We start from the raw sequence: 12,850 nt of genomic DNA, 5'->3' as shown, positions 1-12,850 counted from the left end.
AAATACACAATAATAAAACCTGTACATGTTATTAGGAGGCTGCATTATGCCTGCTTTCCAGTATGTGATGAGTTAACTCCTCTAGTTAGACAGGCCACAGGTGATCCTAATTAAGTGAGCTCACCTGCTTTTAAAAGAGGAGAGCTGACAGACAGACACAGGCTGCTCAGACTTATGCTGTCCCGAATGGAATAAAGCTCCCAGGTAAGGAGCCAAGTGGTGTTACCAAATATTATTGGTCTGGTCTAGCTTAGCTAACCAGCTGGGTAGATATGCTTAACCTAGTTTAGTTAGCTTTCCTAACGGGGATAGGCTTTTTGTTTATGTAGGTCAATAGTGAGCACAGAGGTTCATTAGTTCACTAACCAGTCAAAATATTGACAGAACAGGCCACTCCCTTCAGGGATCGTATAAGTATATGCGACGTTGATTACAACGATTAAGTCCTGTCAGTTCATTAGGTCTATTACCTAAACTGCACCTCACACATATTGTTGAGGTCTCTCGATTATCAACTACAAATGTTCACTAGTCGCTACACTAATTACCTCTAAAACAGGAGCTACACAGTCCTTTTGAAAATGTATGCTTGGTCAGTCCATGGACACCTTATTTTAATTACTATTTCAATAAAGAGTATTTTTATTATATGTAACGGGTATTCCCCCCCCCCAATCGCAGATTACACTGTGGGAGCGGAGAAACATACGGTGTTACCATAGGTGTGGTGCCTTACCTGTTGGCTCGCAGGAGGGCTGAGCTTCCGCCACGGGGAACCTGGGGCAATTATACTAGGGGTACTCACTTACAACGATGCAGCGCCTCCACCTGCGATGGCTCCCACCAGAGGGGGAGTGATTCCTCGCAGGACAATCAATAATACCATACACAGTGATTTATATATTAACTAATATCATTTACTGGGAACAGCATATAACACATCATCACATCTATACCACTTGGTACTAACGTGACAGGAACCCTAACCTAGGGCCTGTCCCTGTGGTACCGCAACCTAAAGTGGCTTTGGGGAAAACTCCTAGAGGCCTACCGGGGTTAATAACCTGCCCCACTCCCCTAACTCTTCCCAGCCTTGACTGTACTTACTAAGACCTAACGAGTCCCAGCGCCTACAGCAGCAAGCTGTAGCTCACTGGATGCTGCAGCCAACGTGCTGCGCAACAAGGTGCCTGCCTGTCAGACCTCACAGCACTAACAGCCGTGACTCTGACAAGGCAGCACTCTACACTAAGGGCAGCGTCCCTATCTTGGGCCTCCCTCAGCACTTACCCACTAAACTAGTGGGGAGTTGGGGCCTACCTGGGGTGTAGGTACCTATATGGGGCAGGAGCTGCACGCGCTCCCCGCACCCTTCCTTCCCTCACAGCTCCCTGACTCCAACTCTCTGTAACCTTCCTTTCCCAGCTCCCACTAATGTAAGTGGCAGGGTCCCTAACCTGAGGGCTGCCCCTGGCAACACTCACCTTACTGGGGAGCTGAGCTATCTCAGACCCTGGGGGTGCTGGCCTAGTACAGGGAGTCCCTGACTCCTATACCCTACCTCCTTCCCTGGGCTGCTCCGGTCTCTCACTAACTAGCGTGCTCCAACTGACAAAAACCCTGTCTGCACACAACATTGTTGCAACTCTGCAGCATGAGAAGCTGCCAGCTCTATTGGCTTCAATGCTGCCTGTGACAAGGGTGAAAGTGCAGTCCCCTGAGGCTGCTGGGAATTGTAGTCCTTGGCAAAGCTCTTTTCTATGGGGACCATGTGTGCGATCTTTACTGCGCATTGGCGAAGCTTGCGCCAAATCCAAGAGGGCGGTGCCCGCCGGGAGAAGTCGCCGTCCGCTTCCCCCACTGCCACAGGGGTAAGGCAGGGGGCAAAGGAAAATCAGGGGAAACGGGGGTGACACCCTTACATATAAATCCATCACACCACTGGTAACCGAGTGCTTTGAGAACGGAGTTCTTTTTCTTGTGGTATACATGTTATTACAATTCTCAGCCGAGCACCTTACCTATCTCAAAGTCCACTTCACTAATTCAATTATTAAGCTGAGCCGGGGTTAATGTTCTCCTTTCCCTTCCTGCCCCCATCCTTAACCTGGTATCTAATGAAATATTGGAGGCTGTTGATTGGCTCTCTAGTAAAGCAGAAGGTATATGCTAATGGTCCTTCATTAGAGCACTGGTATTACTCCAATGTTGTTTTATAGTAGCAGAAAGAGGCTATAAATGTCCAAATATACTCTTTGAGCATCTGGTTACCTAGCAACAGTTAAGATGACATCGCTCTCTGGACTTATTCATGCTTGGCCCAGCACACTGCAATAGCATTTTTATTGCTTAGCAACAAGGTCCCAGCACATCTGTTCTGGATATATACGAAGACAGAAGTAGGCCTTCACTACTACTTGGATTTAATTATTTTTCCACTGTCTTTTACCACATTGTTTATAAATATTTGCACCCAAAATAGGTAGGAATGGTTTGCTCCAATTCTTTTTAAATGGGCTGATCAGTATGCCGCCGATGTAGCTAGAGAAGGGGCCATGGGTCCAAAACATTGCTCTGATCCCCTGTGTGCAATGTTATACTAATAAACATTCTTATTTCACAACTTTGTTGAAGTGCTGCGGACATATTTTTTTTTGATGTAAAGAGACGAAGTTAATAAATTATGGTTCAAACCGCACCAAACAGTGAGATACGGCCAGAAGTAACCCGGCCATGCTACAGATGTGCAAACTTTGTTATGCAAACTCTGCCCTTTTTTCGCCAAAGACAAAATCATACTGTTCGCAACCAGTTTGCCCAGTAAAACTCAAACGCAATTCCATAACCTGAAATATATTTTCGTCGCTAAACCCTTAGACAAGTTCCAACAACAGTTTCAGAACTTTTTGGCCAAAGAAGTTTGAGGGAACTTTAGAACTTTTGAAGAAATCCGAGAACTTTGCGAAAAGTACGAGCGAAACAGTTACAAAGCAGATAACGGCAATTTCACACATCTCTAGTTTGTACATTGCAAAGCCACCAGATTTACTAACGTTCATGTAAGAAAACATGCCACATAAATTGAACTCTCAATAAAATAGCCCTTTTATGGAAGGTCGGCTTACTTACAAGAGCACGTAATTCAAACCACCAACTACAGGCAGTTTAAAACTGTAATGGGCTATATATTGTTTTTGCTTTGAAGTGGTTCAATAAATGTCCTTTGCATTATTGCATTAACGTGACCAACATCACATGTAGTAAAGTAAAAAACGAGAGACTGTTCCCATGAAAATAATATTCTAGCTTAGGGCAGATCCCACCCGTATCCATATGGCACAACAATGTTGATTGACACAATAGGGTTATGGTTGATTTATCGAAAGAAAAAAAACATTTTTTTTTTTTTTTTTTTTACAAAGGCCCTCCATCAAACATAGAAGTACAGCAAAGATGAAAAGACTCTGCATGCTTTCCAGCTTCCTTCAGCCCAGACTCACTAGCGTGTGCTAAACTTTACCACCCTTAATTCCTATTTAAATGAATAGGAGTACAGGTGTGCTAAAGCTTACCTCGCTTTAGTGAATCTGGGCCTTGGAGTGGGCTTGTTGATTCTGCACTTTCTTGTGCTATGCTTTCTGTATACTGAAGCAGGAAAAAGCTGCAGGGAACCCATTTTAAAAAATGAATAGGAAGCTAAAAGTGACATGCCCAGTGTGATCATTTGCATATCACTGCCCATAATCCTTATCTGCAGGTGAACCACTGCATGACGGGACAGTGGGGTGAATGAGGCGGGATTGAGGTACTTGTGAAAGACATGCAGATAAATTAACTGGTTCTCTATATTTGCTGATTTACTAAAAAAGAGAGAACATGAATGGTTAAGTATAAACGTACAAATAGTAACTATGATCAATCAAGCTGATTGTTGGGAAAATGGATAGCTAATATACAGCATGCTCAATCAGTTAGGAATTGGGTGAAGGGTCCAAAATCCAGCGTTCCCCTAGAAAGGGGAATACCTTTAGGTTAAAAAAAAAAAAAAACTAGACAAGCTCGGCTTGTAAAAGAAAAAGTGGATTACAATAGTAAAAAAGATAATATCACTCACATGTGAGAAGACACGGGCGGGTATGGAGTCGCACGAGCACCTGAACCGTGGAGAAATCCTTCAGCCGGTCCCAGCTGAGGTCTGGGTGGTAGTTCCTCCGGTCTCAGCGTCCAGCACTGGATCCTGAAGTGACGTCACACACTCTCGCGAGTGTTTGCCTCCGTCTTCGCGTCTGGCAGTTCAGCTTCAGACACAGGCGTCCGCTCTTATAATATAATAATAATAGCATGTTCTTGAATAGCGCTGCTAGTTTTATGTAGCGCTTTACAGAGATATTTTGTAGGCACAGGTCCCTGCCCCGTGGAGCTTACAACCTATGTTTTTGGTGCCTGAGGCACAGGGAGATAAAGTGACTTGCCCAAGGTCATAAGGAGCCGACACTGGGAATTAAACCAGGTTCCACCTGTTCAAACTCCGCACCAGTCAGTGTCTTTACTCACTGCGCCACTCCTCCCAATAGGGATATTGAGATAGTCATATTGGTGCCAGCACACAGCCAGACCTTTCACTACAGCTCCCTGTGTTTGGAGGATGCCAAACTGACGGAGAAGGAGCTAAGAACGGACTCCAGTGTCTGAAGCTGAACTGCTAGACGCGAAGACGAAAGCAAACACTCGCGAGAGTGTGTGACATCACTTCCGGGATCCAGTGCTGGACGCTGAGACCGGAGGAACTACCGCCCAGACCTCAGCTGGGACCGGCTGAAGGATTTCTCCACGGTTCAGGTGCTCGTGCGACTCCATACCCGCCCGTGTCTTCTCACATGTGAGTGAGTGATATTATCTTTTTTTTACTATAGTACATAATACACTTTTTCTTATACAAGCTGAGTTTTTTTTTTCTTCCGTTTTTAAGTATAAACGTATTACCCTCTATTATGTTTTTTTTTGCCATTATGGTTGCACTCATGCTATCTATTATGTAGATGTATATTCTAATGGGACCTCCACTATAACCTGCAGATACTTGTCTAACTGGTATAAATTCCAAATACTTGCAAGACGAAAAAAAAAAAGAAAATGCGTCCTTACAAATAAGTTCTGTTACAAATAATTTGACCAAATAATTATCTTCTACAGTAATTTAAGGCATCAACCTACCCCATTTTTTTTTACCTTAAAGATATAGGGGACCCACTGAATTCAACCATGATGCTCCCAAGTCTTGGTTTCTGTTGGTGACCCCGTCGGATATATTTGTAGGTTTTGTTTGCAAGAAATGAGCCAGTAGCCAAATTGTCCTCAAAGACAATTTTCCTCTGTGAAATGTTGGGGTTAATTAAGCAGGAATGAAGGTGTCCCCAGAGGTCATGGGACTCCCCTGACCAGATAAAGTAATATATATATATATATACAACAAAAAACCCAGAGAAGTGAGAAACGTTGACTGCTACGTCTCTTTTATTTGATGCAGTAGTTTTTATGATATGCTACGGCACGTCAATAATATAATTTTGTTATTTTTCTCTTGGGTAGGTGATATGGAATACAATCCATCTATCATATGACATTTATGCCAGTGATGTATGAATCTGTAGGGTCTCTGTGTGCGCTGCATGTAACAATGATCTTTCCACTGTTTTTGAGGGACCTCTCTGTGCTGATGATGTCAATGAATGCCAGATGTATGACGGAACGGCATTAGGTTGTCACAATGGAGGTGTATGTGTGAACACTCCTGGAAGTTACAGGTAAATTCAAATATAATGCATTGGAAATGTCCATTACAAGTGTTGTACTAGTGACTCTCCAACTTTCATGGAAAATATGATTATTTTTTTGTTGTTGTTTTCTTTAAAATGGCAATTCACACTTGAAACCCTCAAGGAGTTTTCCGTAATATTATTCTGCAATAAATGGAAAGACATCTCACTGGGGCTGGGTTTCCCTAAACCGTGATGTGTTTTTACTCACTGAGCCTCTCCTTTTCCCTTACAGTACAGTAAGTACAGTATATCAAGCTCTGGAATTTGCTTTCTGTTCAAAAATAATCCACCATGTCTGAGATGGCCTAAACCTTTCTGTTTTAAAAACCTGTGTCAAATGTTCGATGCAGACTCAGGAATGAAAGTTTGATCTGTGTAGGAATGTTATGTAACCCTCTTTCACCCCACCCGACATGAGATTGGGGGGGTACACTCCTGGTTACTGTACAGGGTCTTGGTGCTGTGACCTGCTGGCAAACAGGAGGGCTGAGGGCTCCGCGATGTTGTGGGGAGAACCAGGACAGGGACAGGAGGTGGTGTGGGACAGGCTACCTTGCTCTCTCTGGGTGGTGCAGTGCCTCCAGCCAGTAGGGATCCCCTGTGGTCTCCAGAGGAGAGACCCCCCACTGACACTCCATTCTCCTCACACCAGGAACAGTGACACACACAGCAGCTTCTTTCTGTGATTCTTTATTCAGAGCAGCATAAACAGCATACAGCAGAACATCATAGGCCTGATCTTGCTCTCTGCCATTCTGCTCATGGCAGCTTAACTCCCCCCCTCCTTAGGCTGCGAACCCGGTGGGGCGCGCGGCCGCGGACCACCAGACCCTTGCCCGAATGGTCCCTGCCCCCACTGCATCCTTCCGGCAGGGCTGACTACGTACTGTGACACGTCAGCCGGCCGATGCTGCAAGATCGTAGTGATTTTCGGCGCTGACGCGGCACGTGGTACGCGAGTCAGCCAATGGGGAGGAGGAGGGGAAGGAAGGAGCTAGATGGGAGGCGCCTTGGGCGGGGAGCAGGGAAGGAGCTGCGGGTTAAAGTATGTATGTATTTATGTGTGTGTATGTGTGTGTGTGTGTGTGTGTGTGTATGTATGTATGTGTGTGGGGGGGTGGACGGCACCACGATCAGATCCCGCCCCCCTCCCTCCCACTCCCACCCCGGCTCCCTACAGACCGCATATCGCGGTCTGTGTTTGTCAGCGCCCCTCCTGTCTGCCGTGCGGGCGCGCTGACTGAGGGAGCGGGGCCTTAGCCTTACCCAGGTGGAGCAAGAGGGGGAGAACGATTCTCTGTCCTCTCTCTTCAATCTCTTCTTTCCTACTCACTCACTCACTAACTGACATACTAATTTTAGGAAACATGTCTCAATTTGAATATCCTTAGAGAGTGTCTCTAGCTTTGAATCATTACAACTCAAAGCTGGATACCGATTGGCTCACACACATCAGGGGTGTTCCAACCCATATCCACCCTTTGGATTAACATGCTCAAAGGTTGCTTAGGCCCGCCCCTGAATATTGCTACAATACTCAGAGCTGAAACTCACAAACAGGCCAACTGAAGGAATTAACCTTTCCACTGCCTGTTCTAACAGGACTGACAGAGGAAAGGCCCAGAATTAGCAATAGCTGCCGAAGGCCAGGCTATATTATATACGTTTCAGTGAACAGTAATTGTAGTGAACTACAGTAGGTCAATAAGTAACTAACAGCACTGATATTAACAAAGACAACCTGGTTCTTTTCAACCTAAAGAATTTACATGCTGATAAACATGGCCTTTGTTTGTTGCCGAGCATGTAAACACATGAGATTTTATACAATCTTAAAAGCAATGTAATGTAATCAGCTTTGGTACTCACAGCACTGGCTTCCTAAATTTGATCTACAATATGTAGGGAATGTTTCACAATATATATATATATATATACATATATATATATATATATATATATATATATATATATATATATATAAATAAAATATAATAATGGTATTGCTTATCTCTGTACTCTTACAGATTTCCAATACTCTTTCCCTTTAAAGAAAATAACATTTGTCCAGTCTACTGTCATCTGCAATAACTTCTTCCAGTACCCCATAAAGTACTTGTGGTGTTATACTGTATACAGTATTATGTATTAGCGTCTCCCTCTGGTAAAACCGGGGAAGAAAGTAGTGCAAATATAGCACTAGATTTATCAACAAAAAATAGTTTTTTCCTTGATAATCTAGTGCTCCTTTGCCCCATTTGTGCATCCGGGAAACTCTGATACATGACGAATTTTATTCTTATATCCCTCTACAAGTGAATGCAGCGTAGTACAAAGTATAGTAATACAGGTCCAACTAATCTCCATCCGTTTCATTTTACAATCTCATTTTTGGTGTCTCAAGCACAAAAAGTTGAAGTGACTTGCTCAGGCTCAGGGACAATGTAAGTGACTTTCACAGGCTCAGGGACAATGTAAGTGACTTGCTCAGGCACAATGTACAGTAAGTGACTTGCTCAAGCTCAGGGACAATGTAAGTGATTTGTTCAAGCTCAGGGACAATGTAAGTGACTTGCTCTAGCTCAGGGACAATGTAAGTGACTTGCTCAAGCTCAGGGACAACGCAAGTGACTTGCTCACGCTCAGGGACAATGTAAGTGACTTGCTCAAGCTCAGGGATGATGTAAGTGACTTGCTCAAGCTTAGGGACGATGTAAGGGACTTGCTCACTCAGGGACAATGTAAGTGACTTGCTCAGGCTCAGGGACATGTAAGTGACTTGCTCTAGCTCAGGGACGATGTAAGTGATTTGCTCAGGCTCAGGGACAATGTAAGTGACTTTCACAGGCTCAGGGACAATGTAAGTGACTTGCTCACGCTCAGGGACAATGTAAGTGACTTTCACAGGCTCAGGGACAATGTAAGTGACTTGCTCAGGCACAATGTACAGTAAGTGACTTGCTCAAGCTCAGGGACAATGTAAGTGACTTGCTCTAGCTCAGGGACAATGTAAGTGACTTTCTCAAGCTCAGGGACAATGCAAGTGACTTGCTCACGCTCAGGGACAATGTAAGTGACTTGCTCAAGCTCAGGGATGATGTAAGTGACTTGCTCAAGCTCAGGGACGATGTAAGTGACTTGCTCACTCAGGGACAATGTAAGTGATTTGCTCAGGCTCAGGGACAATGTAAGTGACTTGCTCAGGCTCAGGGACATGTAAGTGACTTGCTCAATCTCAGGGACGATGTAAGGGACTTGCTCAAGCTCAGGGACAATGTAAGTGACTTGCTCTAGCTCAGGGATGATATAAGTGATTTGCTCAGGGACATGTAAGTGACTTGCTCAATCTCAGGGACAATGTAAGTGACTTGCTCAATCTCAGGGACAATGTAAGTGACTTGCTCTAGCTCAGGGACGATGTAAGTGATTTGCTCAGGGACATGTAAGTGACTTGCTCAATCTCAGGGACAATGTAAGTGACTTGCTCTAGCTCAGGGACAATATAAGTGACTTGCTCAATCTCAGGGACAACGTAAGTGATTTGCTCACGCTCAGGGACAATGTAAGTGACTTGCTCTAGCTCAGGGACGATGTAAGTAATTTGCTCAGGGACATATAAGTGACTTGCTCTAGCTCAGGGACGATGTAAGTGATTTGCTCAGGGACATGTAAGTGACTTGCTCTAGCTCAGGGACGATGTAAGTGACTTGCTCTAGCTCAGGGACGATGTAAGTGACTTGCTCTAGCTCAGGGACGATGTAAGTGACTTGCTCAGGGACATGTAAGTGACTTGCTCAAGCTCAGGGACATGTAAGTGACTTACTCAGGGACATGTAAGTGACTTGCTCAAGCTCAGGGACAATGTAAGTGACTTACTCAGGGACATGTAAGTGACTTGCTCAAGCTCAGGGACAATGTAAGTGACTTGCTCAAGCTCATGGACAATGTAAATGATTTGATCTAGCTCAGGGACAATGTAAGTGACCTACTCCAGCTCAGGGATGATGCAAGTGATTTGCTCAGGGACATGTAATTGTAAGTGACTTGCTCTAGCTCAGGGACGATGTAAGTGATTTGCTCAGGGACATGTAATTGTAAGTGACTTGCTCTAGCTCAGGGACGATGTAAGTGACTTGCTCAGGGACAATGTAAGTGACTTGCTCAAGCTCAGGGACAATGTAAGTGATTTGATCTAGCTCAGGGACAATTTAAGTGACTTGCTCAGGGACAATGTAAGTGACTTGCTCTAGCTCAGGGACAATGTAAATGATTTGATCTAGCTCGGGGACAATGTAAGTGACTTGCTCTAGCTCAGGGACAATGTAAGTGACCTACTCCAGCTCAGGGACAATTTAAGTGACTTGCTCAAGCTCAGGGACAATGTAAGTGACTTGCTCAAGCTCGGGGACAATGTAAGTGACTTGCTCAAGCTCAGGGACATGTAAGTGACTTGCTTAAGCTCAGGGACATGTAAGTGACTTGCTCAAGCTCAGGGACAATGTAAGTGACTTGCTCAAGCTCAGGGACAATTTAAGTGACTTGCTCAAGCTCAGGGACACTATAAGTGACTTGTTCAAGCTCGGGGACAATGTACGTGAGTGAGGCTGGAATCATACCCATACAGTGAGTCTGCTTTGAGATTTGTTTATGCTGTTTATGCATATGTGAACTTTGGGGAATAAAGTTGATTATTTGCTCATGCAATTTATGTCAAATTAAAGCTCTTTAGTAAATCTATTCCTTTGTGATGCTATATTATTGTAGCTTTGAATGACTTGTGCATTGTGGCTTGACATAATCTTTTAATATACTTACACTTTTGTTTTTCCTTTGTACCAATAATTACAGAGTGTTACTGGATAAAAACTGAGATTAAGATATTTGGAGGATTAATTGCATTAGGTTTTAGTGAAGCAAACGTTACAGCAGGTGCTGCTCACTGCTTTCTCTTTCAGTTGTACCTGTACTCCTGAGTGGAATGGACCACACTGTACCTCAAAGTATGATGACTGCAGAGGGGGCTCTGAAGATCTTTGCGTACATGGCATCTGTATAGATTCAGACAGAGTTCAGCATAATCAGGTACTGAGCTGTAAATGTACACCAAGAAATCTAAGTGTCCTTGGAGGTGGGCAAAATTCTAAAGAGGGTTTAGGTATAAGTGGGAGTACAAGGACAATAAGGGTGAGAGCATGAGGTCAACATACAGGCACTAGGAGGTTTAGAGTGGAGCATTGTGTTGGCAGAAAGGTACAAATCATACTATGTAACCAAAAGGGGACCATTGGAAAAGGAAATGGTCAATACAATTTTAATGGATTCCTTTTCCTATTGTGTGCCTGTATGTTTCATGCACTTATTGTGTTTATTTACTTGTATTCCAATGTCTATTTTGTGAAGGCTGTGTACATTGTTGGAGCTACAGTATATAACTAAACATATACAGCTCAACCCCGTTATAACACGATCCGTTACAACGCGAATCCGCTTATAACGTGATGCAAGCGTTGGCTCACAATTTTCAAATTTATGAATACTTTACAACACGATTATTGGTATCTTAAATGCTTTATTGTACAATGCATACAATTGTACATTATTTCTAACACGATCCGCTTATAGCGCGATGTGATTCTTTGGAACCCAAGCACAGGGTTATAAGGGGTTGAGCTGTATATGCATACAAACAAGGACAAAGGTTAAGATGGTGGGGCCTATGCTAGTAGCTTTGAATTTGTCATTGGGAAATTGAATGTGTTGGCATGTTCATAGTTCGCAGTATGACATTTGTGAAAAAATTGGATTCTCTATTGCAAATCGCATTTTCTATACTGCTTGTTAAAAAAGTGACATAATGATCAGTTTTGTAGTTGCTTTACAAGCGAAATGACCTGAAGGTATGATCTCCCTCCACCAGTCTGGAAGAGTTGTGCAGAGAGAAGCGATCCCTCTCTGCGTCTCCCTGCACAGCTCTTGCAGGCGAACGCGCTGTTTTTATTATTAGTACATAGGATTGAAGCAGTGGGTCTCCAGAGCTGAACCGCATTCATTTCAGGTCCAAGGACTCCCTGCTTCCCGAAGTACAGGCCTCTGTATTGGGTGTCAGTATCTCCTGCAAGTTTAAATATCCCACGTCACTGCGCACATGACCAGGACATTTACATTTGCAGGAGATACCGGCACCCCAGGCCTGTACCTCAGGAAGCAGGGGGTCCCTGGACCAGAAATGAATGCGGTTCAGTTCTGGAAACTCCCTGCTTCAATCCTATGTACTAAAAAGACATGATACTTCATCTGAGGAAAATCACAATTCCTATCCCGCCACCCTTTAGGTGGTGTAAAAACAAAAGCGAGTATTTCGGCTGCGATTTGCATTACGGAGCCACTTGAAAAGCAGTTATTGGCAAACAAATGTGAGTTTTGGCCTTTTTTGACCGACCGATCGGATTTGCAGAGCAAGAGTGATAACGCATGAAAAAAAAGACATTTACACGTGATTTGGACATGCAGTAACGGCTTAGTGATATCCTAACATGCAGAATTGCTAGTAAAGTGCACCACTTTAGATGCATTAAGTCACTTTTCAAAGCTACTAGAATAAGCCCTTTAGTATCACAAAAGGGGTAATTTCTAACTGCTGAAAGGTTCACCGGTGCACTTCTCAATATAAATAAAGGTTACTTTCCATATAATCTGCAGAGTAAAGGAATAATACTCGAATTCATTAAATACGTACACTTAGCTTGGCGTGAGCAATAAACGAATGCAAAGGCCGGGCACTGGCTTTCTTTGAAAATGACAGAAATGAATACACCACATGAAGTCACACAGCCCCTTTGCTGGTATATGACCTGGAAAACTCTTATGTTGATCTCAGTATAAGAAAGTCATTGATGCAGAGTATGCACTGTATGTATGTATGTATGTATGTATGTATGTATGTATGTATGTACTGTATGTATGTGTGTAAATAACTGTTTGTATTCTTGTGAAAAACTCGCTCACTGCAGAAATGTTATTGTAGTGATGCA

At 43.6% G+C, this 12,850-nt stretch overlaps 1 protein-coding gene across 1 annotated transcript in view; it reads left to right on the top strand.

Moving 5' to 3' along the window:
* CUBN (cubilin) overlaps positions 1 to 12,850 on the top strand; it is a 312,445-nt gene that overhangs the window by 15,993 nt on the left and 283,602 nt on the right. The window contains exons 6-7 of the mRNA XM_075587495.1: positions 5,701 to 5,804; positions 10,775 to 10,901. Of these exons, the coding sequence (XP_075443610.1) occupies positions 5,701 to 5,804; positions 10,775 to 10,901 (231 nt within the window). The remainder of the gene's footprint in view (positions 1 to 5,700; positions 5,805 to 10,774; positions 10,902 to 12,850) is intronic.

This window comes from Ascaphus truei, chromosome 2 (genome assembly GCF_040206685.1).
Source record: "Ascaphus truei isolate aAscTru1 chromosome 2, aAscTru1.hap1, whole genome shotgun sequence".
Classification (NCBI taxonomy): domain Eukaryota; kingdom Metazoa; phylum Chordata; class Amphibia; order Anura; family Ascaphidae; genus Ascaphus; species Ascaphus truei.
This window is presented reverse-complemented; position numbering and strand designations above follow the sequence as displayed.